At 34.4% G+C, this 17400-nt stretch overlaps 2 protein-coding genes across 2 annotated transcripts; both read right to left on the bottom strand.

The window, feature by feature from the left end:
• Positions 1 to 3425: 3425 nt before the first annotated feature.
• Positions 3426 to 11079, bottom strand: LOC149908781 (lipase member H-like). Its single transcript, XM_090101564.1, has 5 exons — positions 10980 to 11079; positions 6142 to 6293; positions 4756 to 4973; positions 3789 to 3945; positions 3426 to 3623 (listed from the first exon to the last, which is right to left on the bottom strand). The coding sequence occupies exons 2-5, from the start codon at positions 6189 to 6191 to the stop codon at positions 3548 to 3550; spliced, it is 501 nt and encodes a 166-aa protein (XP_089957690.1). The 5' UTR covers positions 6192 to 6293; positions 10980 to 11079; the 3' UTR covers positions 3426 to 3547.
• LOC149908780 (uncharacterized) lies at positions 10818 to 17186 on the bottom strand. Its single transcript, XM_090101503.1, has 4 exons — positions 17115 to 17186; positions 11492 to 11534; positions 10980 to 11244; positions 10818 to 10853 (listed from the first exon to the last, which is right to left on the bottom strand). The coding sequence occupies exons 1-4, from the start codon at positions 17149 to 17151 to the stop codon at positions 10818 to 10820; spliced, it is 381 nt and encodes a 126-aa protein (XP_089957629.1). The 5' UTR covers positions 17152 to 17186.
• Between the last annotated feature and the right edge of the window lie 214 nt (positions 17187 to 17400).

Genomic DNA, 17400 nt, shown 5'->3' with positions numbered 1-17400 from the left:
TAAAATTTGTAGTCGTAATTTGTACCTAGTTACGCGCTTCTACTTGTTCTAGACTTGATTAGAAGAAGTAGTACTATTTTTCTATATAACCTATGTTATTAAGCAGAAAACCAATAGACGATATTATTTTGGAAATGCAGCTAGTTAGTTACTTACCTATAAATCCTATAATAATTAGATATACTTATATAGTTGAAAAAAAAATTAAAATAAAATAACACGCGATGATAAAATAAATTCCTGAAATTATTACTTATATTGACACCGATCATTGATTAGTGTACAAAGTTTGAATTAAATCCAACCATTTAAAAAGGATCAAAATCGAGTCTAAAGTTTTCGGGTACCTACCTACAAACATAAGCTAAAAACGTGTTAGAAATGAAAATAATGATAACATTATGTAGTACATATGTACTAATAATTGATTGTACTGTGTACCTACTAAGGTAATTACGGTGACTTTTACAATAATGAGGCTTCCAATTGTTTTTTAAATGGAACATCCGGAGGATGTTTTGATGGTTACATTTCTACATTATATATTAAAAATATCAAGGTATTTTGTTCGTAACCAATATATAATATCAAATAGCACATCACTTGAAACGAAAGCAATTTTTTAAACAAATATGTAATAATAAAAAATAAAAAAATAGACGCCGCGTTGTCACACTTATTTAATCATATTGTTTGATTTCATTTATTTACTTAAGTTACTTTGGAAGGCTTAGGTACGTGGGGACACGGATCCAACACGCAGAGGCCCTTTAGAGAACTTTACTGTGTTGTGGGACACCAGCCGCAGCCTGCCCATGACTGCACTATAGAGATACAGGCACTATCCTAGGCAGTCCGCGGCCGATGTAGGACTATTTCGAAATATGGAAAAACAAAATAAACTGGGCTATGGAGTGGGATGTTAAATGGGCCGGTATTTGGGGACTATTGGAAACTATGGCACCTGCCTTACTACTAAAAGATATGTTGTATGTTGGCAGGTGGTGACTCGCCCTCTCACTGTATGGGCCCCCGAAATAAGTCGCTGCAATAGTGCGACAAGAGGGCAACATATTGTGAGCAGCTAAGGGTGGAGAGGCGTCCCTGGACTTTAAACTACGATCACGCGCTCCCTGAGGGTCCAGCATCACGTGCCCACTCGCCACTTACGATTCGCATCCACCCTTCGAGCTAAAAGCTCTCGCGACTCCACTCTGGCCGGCCGGTTAAGGCAAGCCAGAGGTGGGGGTCCTGTGAAGGCAAGCCGGAGATGAAGACAGGGGCCTCCCCCGGGAGCACTCGGTTCCCGCGGGGTCGCTACTCCCCGACACCCCGCCACAAGGTGTCCTGCGGGTTGACTGATTGCACGGGTGGAATATCTATTGTCACGTAGACAATAGATATTCCAACCGTGGGCGATGGGGTCGTCACATCCCTACGCCCGACCTATAATTATTATTATTGTGTTGACATAATTATAAAAATTAAACATCCAAAACCAAAACTTCTTTCATTTTTACACAGTTTTTCCAAATCTCAACTAATCTTAAAAAGTGCACCATTTGCGAAGTGCACCATTTGAAAAGTGTACAAGTTGCTAAGTTCACCATTTGAGCATGGTGTACAAGTTTTGCCCTGGAATTATTTTTAAAATTAGGAACGGAATTAGTTATGTTGCTTTCGATTTAATAGGATTTTACGTTAAAATATTGTGGTTTAATAAAGATTAAGATTATCACACCGTGCGACCCTATCAACACCTGAGCAATTTATTAATTTGGCCACAACAGCTTATTTTTGTAACGAATTGTGATAAGTGAAAACTTACTCATTATTAATATTATCTTCTCCTATGAAAACGATACTTCCATTTCCATTATAGCTGTTTAACTTCCAGTCCTTACAACTGGAAGCCTGGATCTGAAAAATTGCCTAGTAATGGCCAGTGCAGACGAGGGACAGCACACATTCAGAGACACTGATGAATTACTTGTGAGATCTATTTGTTACTCTATGTGCTTATAAATAAGGTTTAGATTAGAATACAATTGGAAAATTATTTGTTTCCTAAAAATGTTACCAATTGAATTTTAAAATACCTACATAATATTAATAGTGACACATAATGTGTAATGTCTTATTGCATATTACCAAAATATATTATTTTCTATGTAGCGTATGGCTGTGTAATTTGCATTACTTTTTAAACATATTAAAAAAAAATTAATCAACCTGTTTCATACAATAAAATATATTGTATGCAAAAAAGCAACATAGAAATCAGGAGCCTTTAAACTTAACCTATTTTTATTTGAAGGCATGAACATTCGGCAAATACACTTCTATCCAACGTGCGAAGGTGATAAGAGACAAACGGGCGAACAAAATCAAAGGATTTGGCTTTGTCAGCTTCAAAGACCCTGGAGATTTCATAAAAGCCATGAAGGAAATGGATGGTATGTGTTATTGAAGTGAAACTTCTTTATCGGGGTTGGAAAAAAATTTAGTGTAACATTTTTCATTACGCGTGACATTTTTCCGTTACGCGCCATCTTTGATTCGACGTATTTCTGTAAAGTTGCATATAGTAAATTATTTTTTGAAAAATAAGGTCATAAAGAAGTTTCACTTCTTAGTCATTATTTAATATTCCATTGATATTAAGACTGTATTTATTTCTATGTCTCTCATTGTAGGATTATCAAAAACATGTTCTTCTATTGCAATATAAATTGTTTTAATAAGCTAAAAATCAGCATTAATTCAGGACTCATTACTGCATGCATGCCAACTTTTATCAACACAAAACGATAAAAATATAGTTACTTTATTACTCTGTGTCTATATTGAAGTGAAACTTCTTTATCGGGGTTGGACAAAAATTTAGTGTAACATTTTTGCGTTACGCCGTACGCGTGACATTTTTGCGTTACGACGTACGCGTGACATTTTTGCGTTACACCATACTCGTGACATTTTTAAGGTCATAAAGAAGTTTCACTTCTTACGTGTGTACTAAAAAATAAAAAATGTGTAAATGTGTATGCGTGTACTAGACACGCATACATTTTTTATTTTTTTTTATTTAAGGACGCGTCCTAACGCTACGTTACGTCGGCAGCCGACCCATTAAGCTAAGAAAGAGTACGTGGAGGAAGTGAGAAAGAAAGAGAAGGAAATGGCGGTTCTTCTCTGTCTTCAGAAGAGCTGACAAGAGTAGAATATACTTTGAGAATTATTGTTACAATAATTATAAAATGAAATAAATTTTTTAAACATGCTTTCGATTTTTATTAACCCATTTTCCAAAACACTTTTTTTCCGAATTCGTCATTAATAACACGTTCCTCATGTTACACTTTTTTCCTTATAAAATAGATTTAAACGATTGTTGATTGAATAAAAGACAACTTTTAGAACGACAAGATTATTTTATTCTTTAATAATAAATAAATGCATACAAAATCCGACACCAATTTTGACGATTTCCATGATATAATGTGATTGCTTTAATTTTTATCAAACATAGTGGGTATAAAATTCACTTTCATGGCTGTAATCCGGCATCACCCTGTCCAAATGGTTCTTCGTCATTTGTTTTTAAATAAAATTTGCCTCGAGTTCTGAAAATAAAGAATAAATGAAAAACTGGAAGATACACTACAGTTCAGTTTGGTGTGATGTGAATAGTTATGATAATATTTAAAGTAGTGGAAATGATCAAAAATAGATGAACATGTCGACGGAGAAATTAAAAGAATTTCCTATTTTCGTATATTAAAATATACCCAGGGTCAATATTTTCTCCTATGAAGATAATATCGCCTTGTCCATTAGAGTTATTTCTCCAGTCGGAACAGCTTTCAGCCTGGATAGCCGGGAAAGCGGTAGTATTTGCCAGGGCTTCGGAATAGATTAAAGGGGCACGGTTGTTACTGCAGAAACCTGTAAAATGAAGAAGTAGTAAATAATAATTATAATAAATGGTAAAGATTTGTACTGATGCATATCCCGTTTGATAAGTGATAATGTACTCAAATCTATACGTACAATTAACTGAACTGTTATGAATAACTAAGACAAATACTTAGTGGGTTTCGATTATTTTAGGTAGGCATATAGCATATAGCACACGAGATACTAATCTTTATATATGCATGTTTCATAATTGAGTGTCAAAGTAAAATGGAATCTTCACTTATAATACCACAAGAGCTTCAAAATTATCGGGTATTTTCCGATAGGTTCGTTGCAAACAAATGAAGGAGTCAAGTTTTTAGTCAAGGTTAAAAAATCACGAGCGCGAAGCGCGAGTGATTTTTCCTGAAAAACTTGACGACTTTATTTGTTTGCAGGGAACCTTGAGGGAAATGCCAGATAATTTTGAAGCTCGTGTGGTATCCGGGAGATTATTTTTCCGTCCCAAATGTCGGCCAATAATTTCACAATTGAATTGAAACTGTCAGTTTGACGTCAACGACCAGAGAAAATTTTCAAAAGATTATCAGTATAATACCATGTAGGTTGTACCACGTGACGTCGAATGGTGCAATTCTATTGGTCGATATTTGGGTCGGAAAAATAATCGTAATTATTTTCAATTTAAGATCTTTAGAGGCCTTTTCAACCTTATATCTTTTAAAATGAGTAGGTATTGGATATATATTTATCATAATGTTTCCTGGAATATAGCTAATCATTATGTTTCCGAGAATATAGCTAAGCTAAAGTTTACCGCACATCAAATACACGTACGAGCTCGTGTAAAAGGGGACATGGGGAACTCGGGACAGCCAGGCTGATATCTCATTCCACAGTTGAGCCAAATGTCGACGTGTCCCACATTTTTTGAAGAGCCGAAAGCGCGAGGGTCCGTGTGAAGCCCGACGACGAAGTTAGCGCTGGAGGGACGTAAGCCGGTGTACACTGGTGGGGTCGAGTATAACGGACCGGCAGGGTCCAGGCCTGTGATTCTGTCAATATATGAATTGAATTTGGATCGATATGCCACTTTTTATCCTACAAGTGATATGTTTCGTTGGGAAATATATTTTGTAGTTATGTGTACAGTGTAATATTATTTTATATTTATATGTACTTATACAACGATTAGGTCCTTGAATAAACATAGACCATACCTGCCTACTTAGATATTAAGTTCAACTAGGCATAGCAAATAATTTAAGGTAGGTATGCCTTGTATACCTACATAAACTCAAGATTTAACTCTCAAATCACTACATAGTATAGTATAAAACTAGTATAAAACAAAGTCGCTTTCCCTGTCCCTATGTCCCTATGTCCCTTTGTACGCTTAAATCTTTGAAACTACGCAACGGATTTTGATGCGGTTTTTTTTAATGGATAGAGTAATCACAAGAGGAAGGTTTATATGTATAATTATTATATTAGCATCCATTAAGTAGTGGAGAAGTACTGTTATTTTTGAGGTCTCCAATGTGATGTCGTAAAAAATTACATTTTTTCCGCTTACATTGCAAACGCAGGCTGAACCATACGAGTTTTATAAAAATAATGTACTAAGTATTATACACATTGAAAAGGTCTACAGAAAAGTCCGCGATGGTATATGTCTATCTCTTATGGATAACCCACAATTACTTTTTTTGTCATTTACTTTTTACGACAAATAATGGCTAATTTTCGATGCGATAACGAACCATACTGCATTAATCTTTAACCAATTAAATACCTCGAATACATTGTTCATTTAATATAGATCTATATGGCCCTTTACACCGTATGATTTAAGTGAATAATATATTCGAAGATATTAGGTACAGATTTAAAAATTGCGGGACGTAGCGTTTGCGGTGGTACCGGCCAGCCGCCCGGCTATCTATTTTATACCCATGCGAAGCCGGAGCGGGCCGCTATGTATATATACAACGTTCACAGTTTTTCTGTAGTGTACTTATTTAGTATCAGCATTGCACCCGTGCGAAGCCGGGGCGGGTCGCTAGTTTTAATATAAAATACGAAAGTTTGTAGTTAACACGAATAAAAAAAAATATAATATAATTTTGTCAAGGAGATGTTTATGGACCTAAACAATACAAAAGTAAATATTATCGGACAGGGAACTTCTTCGTCATAATACATATATAAAAATTAACTTACCTGCCGACAATCTTTCCTGTCTCGTTCAGTCTATTAGCTGCGTAAGACATCAGATGGGCTCCCAGCGAATGAGCCACTAAATGCACATTGTTCAATTCTATCAGCGATTCCTCCTCTAACTGAAGGATAGCATCTCCAAGCTGTGCGCCGACCTGTAGGTATTCAAATATTTATTTTATCACCTCGAACATTTATATTTTGACTAGCTGTGCCCGCGACTTCGTCCGCGTGGAATAGTGACTGTATAGTAGTTACTACTTAATTTTTGAAGTGAAAACTTCTTTAGCGGCGTTGAGCACTTTTTCTGTAATGGGTATAAAATCTTAAACTCGCGTCAGGACTCAGGACACGTGACCTGATCGAAAAAGCGTAAGACGAATACCATTCCAAAATATCAAACATGCTCAACGTTAATAATCAAGTATTCACTTCTGCCGGCACTCCCGGAGTGCAACCCGTCTTTTTTATTGAATTGAAAGGAAAAACACGTACTACCATAAATAATACAAAGAACTGTAAGTAAAATTTATAACTAAACTGAGCTAAAAAATAAAAAAATAAATACCTAATTAATTTTCTACGTAAAATTTATTTTTAGGCACCAGAGGGGAAGGGAGCAAATTTATTTTCCTTCCTTCCTTGTATGGATGTTTTTGATAATAAATCGTGAAGCAACTGAGCGCCGAGACAAACGTCAAAACGCAAAGGAATAGAATCCGCTATCGATCTTACTAATAATTGACATAAGCGTATGATGTTTTGCTAAGGATTTGTTCACCCTACCAACAACAATGACGACCACGAACAAAATTTTCATCCAGTCGCAATTTAACAAAATAGTGCTAAACACCATTAGAATAAAATATTAAAATTTCCTGTCGTTCTGGTGCTTGGATTTTTTTTTGAGATCAATGAATGAAAAAATAGATTTTTCGTAGAAAGGTAGCTCCTAGAAAACCGAAAAAAATCTATTTTTTATTAATTGACCTCGAAATTTTTTTCTTCCGAGTACCAGTATGACGGGAAATTTTAATATTTTATTTTGAACGAATTTGGTCTGGATGAGAATTTTGGTCGTTGTCGTCGTCGTAATTTTGGTAGTTAGTGTGACCGAACCATTACTAAAATGTGATGAGCTTATGTCAATAATAATTAGCGATCGCAGTTTCTATTCCTTAGCGTTTATTCTAATTTTCAGATCTTTCCTGTCTCACGCCTGTAGTAACTAAACCGTTTAGACCGTGCAATAAAAATTAATAAATACCATTTTAAATATTTATAAAAATAAAAAAACAAAGTCGTCGGAGCTGCCATACCATCATTATCATATCATATTCATATACATATTTTTTTTTATAATGGTACTTAATTTTAAAGATCGTCGGGAAGTTTGTAAAATTATTATTTATTCCTTTACATTCGTTGCGTTGGTTTTTTTTTTAATTTTTAAATTTTTAACTTCGGTTTCTTATTTTCAAGTAAGCGAGACCTACCTCCATTTTACATTCCTACATCATATTGATATCTATAAGTTTGTTGCTCCTTGACATCTTTCATCATCATCATCTTTCATCTTTTTTCTTTGTAATGGACCACAGTGACAAAAGAAGTGGTATCTTTAGGAAAAAAAATTGCCAAGGGCCAGGCCTATGTGGCTTTGAGTAGAGTTCAAAATTTCCAGTGTGTGGCTATCCTCTCGCTCCCATATCCCCCTCTTCTTTAATAGACTTTCAACCCATTCCCTTTCCACCCCTAGTAAATGGGATAACCGATTTTGATGTAAACCATATTATCTAATTGTACCTATATGTATACGTCATAATATCCTGTCGTTTGATGCTCCATTTGGTTTATTTATCTAACCACTGTCACCCCTAAAGTGCCCTATATGTAATAAACGGATGAACCGATTTCGATAAAACATTATTAATTGTAATTCACACGTTGCTCTTTCATATTTTGATATATCTACCGCTTGAGTATATTATTTGACAACATTCCATTATTGTTCATTCCCACTTTTACCCCTGTAATCTAATAGAAGCTGTAATGGATAAACCGAATTGGATAAAAATATAACTAATATTTTTTCCCACATTCCCACTTTTACCCCTATAAAGGTATAATAAATGGATGAACCGATTTTGATACACTTTATCTAAGAACCAGCGTCGGAAAATATGCTGCCTAACATCAAAACCGCATCTAATTCGGATTACACACACAAACACACACACACATAGCGGTCAAACACTTATCACCCATCTTTTTGCGTCGGGGGTTAAAAATATAATACGACATAATTTAAAGGACATTTTATGTAGAAAATTTACCTAGAAGTAAGCATAATTCTAATTTGACCCCTCCCCCTACTACCTCAGCTTAAGTTAAATTTTTAACTACAGTTTTGGGTTTGGGATCGATTTAATAATTTAACCCCTGCTAATTTTTTTTACATATTTCACTTTTCTAGAATTTTATTATATGTATTGATGATTGACGACGCGCAAGGTTACTAATTTCCACTACATCCTCACGCAAATCGTCAATTTTTATTAACATTGAATCTGTTAATAAAAAAAAATCAAAAGATAACTGTACCTTATTTTATTAAAACGCTACTAACAAATAAAGTTTTATCAAGAACTAAAGTGACCTTCTTTGGGCGTTTAATATAGTCTTGTAAAAGTTATACCTACATAAAAATAAAATTTCATAATTTTCTTATTTTGTCATACTTAACTTTAACTAATTAAAAACATGAGTCTAACCATATAATTATAATTATAATTATAAAGAATAAATACAAAAGCTACAACTTACCTTTTGTGGGAACGCAAGAAGGCGAAAATTTAAAAAAAAGCCGAAGATTTATAACAATGTAACGAATGAACACAATCACTGTTATCTACTATTACCTATATTAACTGTAATCTCAGACTGTAATGGTGTCTTGTTTGACGTGAAATAATAAACATCTACCCTCACTTATAAAAATTTAGTACATATATTCACATGAAATATAAGCGCACCTGAAATGGACTGGGAAGATATGAATTATTTATTTAACTTTAAAAAAAAACAACCTCACCAACATCATAATATTTAAATTATGAATTTCCAAGAAGCGTTAATATTATGCAAATTGATTTGATTTTAATGAAATCTCATAGATGGCGCTGTTATAAATTTGTCTTTATACTACTAAGATTCATTATACTGTTTCTCTGCCAAAATTACTTAAATGACGTAGTTTTTATAGTGTAAAGGTAGACAATAGCATGGCTTACTCAAAAACAACATTTAAACATGAGTCTTTAGATTGTACGCTATCGTAGTACAGAGAATACGTAAGAAAAATAAAGGTTCACAGCTCCTCCCCCGCAGGTGATAGCTTGATAATATGACAAAAAACATACAGACAAACAGACAAACAGACAAACCGACAAACAGACAAAAATTCTAAAAACTATGATTTTGGCTTCTATATCGATTATAGGTCATGGATTATGTATTCTTTTAAAAAAATATTCAATGTACAGTTTTGACTTTCCTACGATTTTATTATTTATATATATATATATATAAAAATATATAAAATATAAATATATAATAAAAAAGGAGACATAATGAAAAAGGTTAAACGTAGCGGTGTCCGTGATGTGGTGTATAAAGTTTTTATTCGGTGTTTGTCCGAATTTCAAGCTGGAAATTTATTGACTGATTTGGAAAACGTTTACAAACGTACAGCAGAATATACCGGTGAGATTCCATTTATTTTTGCTCAGTACTACGTAAAATAGAATATTCCATTAGTGACGAGTGTTTAATGTATGTATGTATGGCGATTATTACGTTTTCGCAATTTAATTTGAGGTTATTTGTATGTAAACAAAAACTAGTTTTTATAGTGCGACCAGCACAATTTGAGTCAAGAAGTTATATCCAAATCCAATCCAACCAGCCTCAAATAAAGTACCTAGTTTAGATTTTACTACATAGTATAGTGATAACTGTTTTCATACAGCTATCTATCTATTAATCAATCAAACCATAAGAAAAAAATCATATTTACTGTATCATATTTACAGATACTGAAGATGCCCCGTACCCTCTTGCCAGTACTTCGAAACAGAGTGATGATCAGTCCTTTGAAGGAGTAGAATATTTAGATTTTGATGAATTATATTAATGTACAAAATTTATCTATAAAAAAAATAAAAATATGTGGTTTTCAAATCGCCTTGTTTTTTTCTACCCGACGGACCCAGAAAGAGGGTAATGTGTTTGAGCTGCATGTATGCTTGTTTGTTTGTATGTTTGATTCTATGTGCGCCTCTGCAGTCTAAGCACTTGACCGATTTTTATAAAATAACTTATTCCAAATACATTTAAGTAAAATTTGACCTAGGTAGGTCAATTAAAATACTAATGTATTTTTGTCTTAAATTTACACTATTGCTACAATGAAACAATTATAACGGTTTAAATCGCGGTATTTATTTTAGATTATATATATAGATTTTTGGATTTTTATTCTATAGTATCAAGATCGCTTGCGTCGCAGTATCAGTGTTGCTATATGAGCGACGGTGGCGCCCTCATTTATTTTCATCTCTTTTGTGTCGCACTGTATAACCTATGCAAGCACTACTCTTTTTACCACTCATGCAGTCCTACTGGCTACTAGACATATTATATTTGTTTATTCCCTACAGGGAATAGCATGAATATGTACATAAATAAGCTCTACTAATTAGTATGATAAATGATTGCACGAATAAAAAATAGTGAAGTAAAAAATATTTTTTTTGGTAATTTATACAATTACAACTTACCTCCTTAGCGTTAGAAATCCCTTTCGTTCGGTAAGCCAGAGGATATCCGAGAAAACCCTTCTTCGCTTCCTTTTCCCAATCAACTAGAATAAAATTTGCATCCACATTGTTGGTATAAGCAGCTCGTATGGCTTTCGTATAAACATCATCTACTTTTGCCATGAAGCCAAATGTGTAAAAAATAGTTCTAAGACTCCTATCGAAATAGGAGGAATTTCCTATATTCAATGGTTCTTCTATAGGGGTAACATCGTAATCATCGGCACTAAAACGTAAATAAATATATCATAAATATACTGAGTAATCATCATAAAATTATTTGATATAGAGATATTCAATGTATGTAGATAGTTACTTAGTTATGTTAAATGAATCCTTGAATAATTTCAAAGGTATTGATAAAGTTTTATCTTTTGCGCGATTTCATATTTAAAAATAAGTAGTTAATAAAAGTACCCATCCATATTTCATTAAAAAGTTTTATTCATAAAATATAAAATCGTTAAATTTACCTGTTATAAACCCGCAAAAAAGCAGCTTCGATTCGAATTAAACCTGCAAATAATGTTTATTATAGCAACGTAAATTATGTAGGTACTCAATGACTAGTAAACTAAGGTTGGGTCGCCTAAGATCGGATGTGACATAAGATCGGATGCATGGAATAACTCGCAAACTAGGCAATATTCTCTACTGCTACCAACACTACTAGATCCGCCATTTTGTTCTGCCCCTCTCTTCAATCTGCGGCCGGCCAGCGACCAGACGGGACGTGTACACAGGTGATTCAGCAGAAAAGGTGTATTTTGTGGCGAAAATCGTCGATCCGATCTTACCTACAAATTTTTGATGGCTCATTGTGGAGAGTACTTTCATTGAAATAATGTAATTAATTATTTTGGGGCAGAATTAGCGAATCCTCTTTCCATCTGTATACTTTGATTACGCCTAGGACGTTCACAACCCAAGATCCGATCTTCCCTCCCAATGCCGAAGATCGGACCGAAGTTTAGCTCTTGACTGCGCCTTATGCAATAATGCGCAATAATTATTAACTTTTAATATATTTAACTATCCAATGACGCTATGACTATCAGACCTTAGGTACATTTTCATTATTTAGTCCTAGAACACGGAGGATAAAAGTTTGAGAAACTTAATTAGGATGAGGAGGGAAGACCGGACTAAAAAAATGCAATAAAAAAAAACTTCTTTGTCAAATTTTTTGAGGAATTTCCTGACTCAATCATTGATGCTCAATGTATGGACGTAAGTCCGGATGTTTTCCTAATGTTAACATTATTATTAAACGCATAGAAGTGAAGATACTACATAGTCCGATCTTCGGCCGAACTGTTATTTTCTTCACTATGGTAAGTCGAAAAAAGTCTGCTTTTTAGGCTCTAAATTTGCTTAGATAGATAGCATCTACGCAAACCAAAAAATTATGGGTTAAACAATATTTTTTTGTCATCAATTTACAGTTGACCGCAACAGAAAAACGACATCGAATCATGAGAAATAAAATAAAAAATACAGTACGTATAAAATTTTCGGCATATGCGTCCGATCTTAGGCGACCCAACCTTACCGCTTGTATTTTATTCTCTTAGTTTTCGAATAACTGAAGATAAACTATTGGTCCGGGAGCCAGCAGCAGATTTTATGACCAAGTTCCTCTCAAGCGGTAATTAGTAAAATGCATCAAAGTATAGTATTATGAAGCCTCGTGAACGTCAGCTGGAGCTCGGTTGGGGGGAAGAGCGGTTGTAGCCTCCCGTATCAGCTGACGGTTTTTCCACCAAGATACAGCCAGCTGACATATATATTTATCCACAGTTACATATAAGCTATCATCAGGTAAATTTTTGTTTGAGAGGAAATAACGGAAAATAAATTTTTCTTTAAATTTAACTTTCATGTTCGAGACACCAGCTGACGTATAATACACCATGTTGTAACCAGCTGACTATTTTTTTTCGTTGAGATATTGGGTTAGCTACAATTTGACAAATTTTTAGCTGAGAGGAAATGAATGAATGAATGTATTTTTTTTCCTATGTGCGTGGGAGGCTACAACCGCTCACCCCCCCAACCGAGCGCCAGCTGACGTTCACCAGGCTTTATAATACTATACTCTCATGCGTCTGACGAATTATCTCTTGAGAGGAAATAGTTAACCAAATTTGCACCTGGCTCCCTAACCATATCTATCATGGAATAATAAAGTCATATAGTCTTGCTCATATTGCAGGTAACGTGTAGTTTTATTGAGATAGGAATGTAAATTCAGCAAGCATGTAATTAATATTAGAATTTAGAATTATTAGAAAGAATATAAAGGTGGGTTCCCACGGCATGTTTGCTTCACAAACCCGACCGCGCCACACCTGACACCAGTGACCAGACCACATGCCGTGGGAATCGGTGCGTCTGTGGACGTCTGCCGAGGCCCGTGCTATCCATTGGAATAAGAAACGATAAAGTCTTCTATTATGTAAATTTCAAATACCAATGTAGATAGCTACTACCATAGGTAGTACTCATTGTCTGAATTTCAAGGCAATAGGTATTATGTGATAATATTAAAGATCCATATTCCTATACGTAAAGTTAATGGTCCAAGATCCCAGAGCGATAAGACATAACTTATTTTCTAAAAGATGAAACTTTAAGTTCTGAGTAGTGCCTCATGTACTTTGTATACCTGCATGTTTGTGAAGTTTGCCCAGTGACACCTGGGCAGGTACCAGGTGAGAAAGGTGACTAAAAATAAGGGTTACTTTACTTAAATTTAGATGGCTGATTTTTAGATATATTTTATAGAATATCATTCTCAAATGGTATCTCAAGTATCAGACACTTTTCATGGACCAAAACTTTTGTCAGACGCTTTAAAGCTCCACCAAAAATAAATGAACTTTACTTATTTTTTAATGTCTGATTTTTTAATATGTTATCAACATAACTATCACAAAATTATATTTAATCAGTCAGACAAATTGGAATGACCAAAAATCCACTAAACACAAAAAATATTCGGCCGTGAGTACGAACGCGAGAGCATTATGTATGCGTTTTAGAGCGAGTGAGACGTCCATAATAACCAGGTTCTCCTTCTTTAACTCACATTCTGTTTCAGTCTACTGTGTATGTGCGCGCAATTTATAGTATTAGACCGGGAGATATTGACACAAAATTTCGAGTCATTTGTAACAGGATGGCGGTTCTACAGGGGTCTTAGTACACAATGACAAAAAGAAAAATGATGGTGTGAACGCTGGTATCGGCGGCTTAGTCGCGTGGGCGTTAGTCGAACTCGTCGGAAAAATAGCGAAAGTCAAACGATTTGTAACAGTATGGCACTTATTTTTCCTGTAAGTTTGAGGATCAACGAATATAAATACAAAATTTCAAAGATCTAGGTGTTGGAAATCTTCACTTATATAAATTAATAATAAATTAATTTTTCAAGTATGACAGCACTTTTTCCCCCTACTAAAAGTATGGCAAATATAATAATGGTCACATTTTATCAAATACTCTCCAAAAATCCAAATGCAATACTGGTACAAAAAGTTTGGCGAAAAAAAAATATTTTGCTGATTTTCGGCGGTATGGCGACCATTTGGAATCGTCCGGAAAGTATGGCATGACGATTTTCGTAAATGGCTGCACGACGATGGTTACCTGTGCAAAAGTTAGCCTGGTACAAATGGTTGAATAATTGTTTTATTTAAATCAACACATTTGCGTCGGTATGGCGGGCTGTAAGTCACACCGGAAAAGTATGGCATGACACTACCGCCTACTTCTTTTTTATGGGCTATCGGTAAATTCTAAAATTTTTGAGTTACAAATCGTTAGACTTTCGCTATTTTTCCGACGAGTTCGACTAACGCCCACGCGACTAAGCCGCCGATACCAGCGTTCACACCATCATTTTTCTTTTTGTCATTGTGTACTAAGACCCCTGTAGAACCGCCATCCTGTTACAAATGACTCGAAATTTTGTGTCAATATCTCCCGGTCTAATACTATACATTGCGCGCACATACACAGTAGACTGAAACAGAATGTGAGTTAAAGAAGGAGAACCTGGTTACTATGGACGTCTCACTCGCTCTAAAACGCATACATAATGCTCTCGCGTTCGTACTCAGTACTCACGGCCGAATATTTTTTGTGTTTAGTGGATTTTTGGTCATTCCAATTTGTCTGACTGATTAAATATAATTTTGTGATAGTTATGTTGATAACATATTAAAAAATCAGACATTAAAAAATAAGTAGAGTTCATTTATTTTTGGTGGAGCTTTAAAGCGTCTGACAAAAGTTTTGGTCCATGAAAAGTGTCTGATACTTGAGATACCATTTGAGAATGATATTCTATAAAATATATCTAAAAATCAGCCATCTAAATTTAAGTAAAGTAACTCTTATTTTTAGTCACCTTTATCACCTGGTACCTGCCCAGGTGTCACTGGGCAAACTTCACAAACACGCAGGTATACAAAGTACATGAGACACTACTGAGAACTTAAAGTTTCATCTTTTAGAAAATAAGTTATGTCTTATCGCTCTGGGATCTTACTCTATAAAGATTTATGTTAAACATATTTTAATTTTTGATATTTTTTTAATCTATACTAATATTATATTATAGTATGTATGGTTTTCACGCATAAACTACTGGATCGATTTTAAAAATTCTTTCACCATTAGAAAGCTGCATCTTTACTGAGCAACATAGGCTATATTGCATTTTCAAAAAAATTAGAGATCCTTACCAAAATGCAATAATGTAACCCAAGGTGTCAAAAATTCCTCAATAAAACTTCTGTCATCGCGTGCGCTGCGGAATCTATTGAAGATAGAACAAAAAAATGTTCTACGGTATTATAGAATGGATCAATATCTACAAGAAAGTCCGCGATACCATATGTCCATCGTCAGTAGTTATGTTACTACAACAACTTTTTTACGTTTTCAAAGTAAATAGAAGTGCTGACAGTAATCAAACCATGTTATCCATACACATATATTAATCCTTATCCCATTAAATGATGTTTTGTTATAGACTGTTTCAATACCAGCAAAATACTTTTTAAATGAAAAAAATGATGGATATTCCATTCAAAAGATATATAACGAATTTTTAAAAGTGTCAATCTACAGAAAATAGTAGGTAAGTATACTGTTTAATATGTACCTACAATGAGCAGGCGTAGTGCGGGACGGGGTAAAGGTGATTTTCAATTTTCATGTGATTAAAAATTAAACCTATAGTCCTCCGACCTATACTTTTCACTGTCACGATATCGCTATCTATGCGGGTGAAACCGAAGGGCATTGCTAGTGTTAATATAAAGCAGAGGCGTAGCTACAGCCGTATCTGCCGTATCAATTATACGGCGCCCCTGCGCCAAGGGGTCCCCAACGTGCGTAAACGAAATTATTTAATTTGGGAAGTTTTTAGTAATCTGAAAAAAAATTTTTTTGAAGTGAAAACTTCTTTAGCGGCGTTGGGTATAAAATCTTAAACTCGCGTCAGGAGTTCAGGACACGTGGCCTGATTGAAAAAGCGTAAGACCGAAAAAGCGTAAGTCTTGTTATTTAGATTTCTATGCGTAAGACGGATGTTTTTTTTTTTTAGCCCTCATATTCCATGCGTTAAGACTTAAGACGGATACCATTCCAAAATATCAAACATGCTGAACGTTAATAATCAAGTTTTCACTTCTGCCGGCACTCCCGGAGTGCAACCCGTCTTTTTTTTTTCAGAAATGACAAAAGTCAAAAAAAGCAATTTTCTGGCCTCCTGTTTGTAGGTATATTTAATTTGAATTGTTTGTTAACATTTTGGAATAAGTGACAGATAGATAATTATGATGAATAAATATTTCTTTTAATTTTATGAAAACATTTTTTTTTCTTTTGTGAGAAATAACCCCTTCCAAAGGGCCCCCACCAAATTTTTATAAGGGGCCCCGCCAAGGCACGCTACGCTTCTGATATAAAGAATCATATCAAAATAACAAAAAATTTAATAGTAGGTACTTGGATACCTGATTTTAAAATAAGTTGTAATAAAAAAGAGAGGTATTCAAAATGGAATATTTGTAAAATACTCACTTATAATAACTGCTGCAATCTGCAAAATCAACATCATTGCGAAGTAGAAGCAACGTAGATATTAAACTAAAATAATGATAATGCTGAAAATTCGTTTGCTTTTATTAAAGTCATAGTAATTAATTAATTTTCACCTATTCATACAGGGTGCAGTTTAAATATACGTATTGTAATAAAATTTACTTAGGTTTTAGGTACCTTTTTTATGAAATTGATTTAGACAATAATATTAATAACTCAGGCCCGGAATCCCAGACACAATAGAAAATCTATTGTGTCGTGAACC

Source organism: Colias eurytheme, chromosome 4 (assembly GCF_061535395.1).
Source record: "Colias eurytheme isolate Ceu_HAF_F1 chromosome 4, ilColEury1 Martin Lab GWU primary, whole genome shotgun sequence".
NCBI lineage: Eukaryota > Metazoa > Arthropoda > Insecta > Lepidoptera > Pieridae > Colias > Colias eurytheme.
This window is presented reverse-complemented; position numbering and strand designations above follow the sequence as displayed.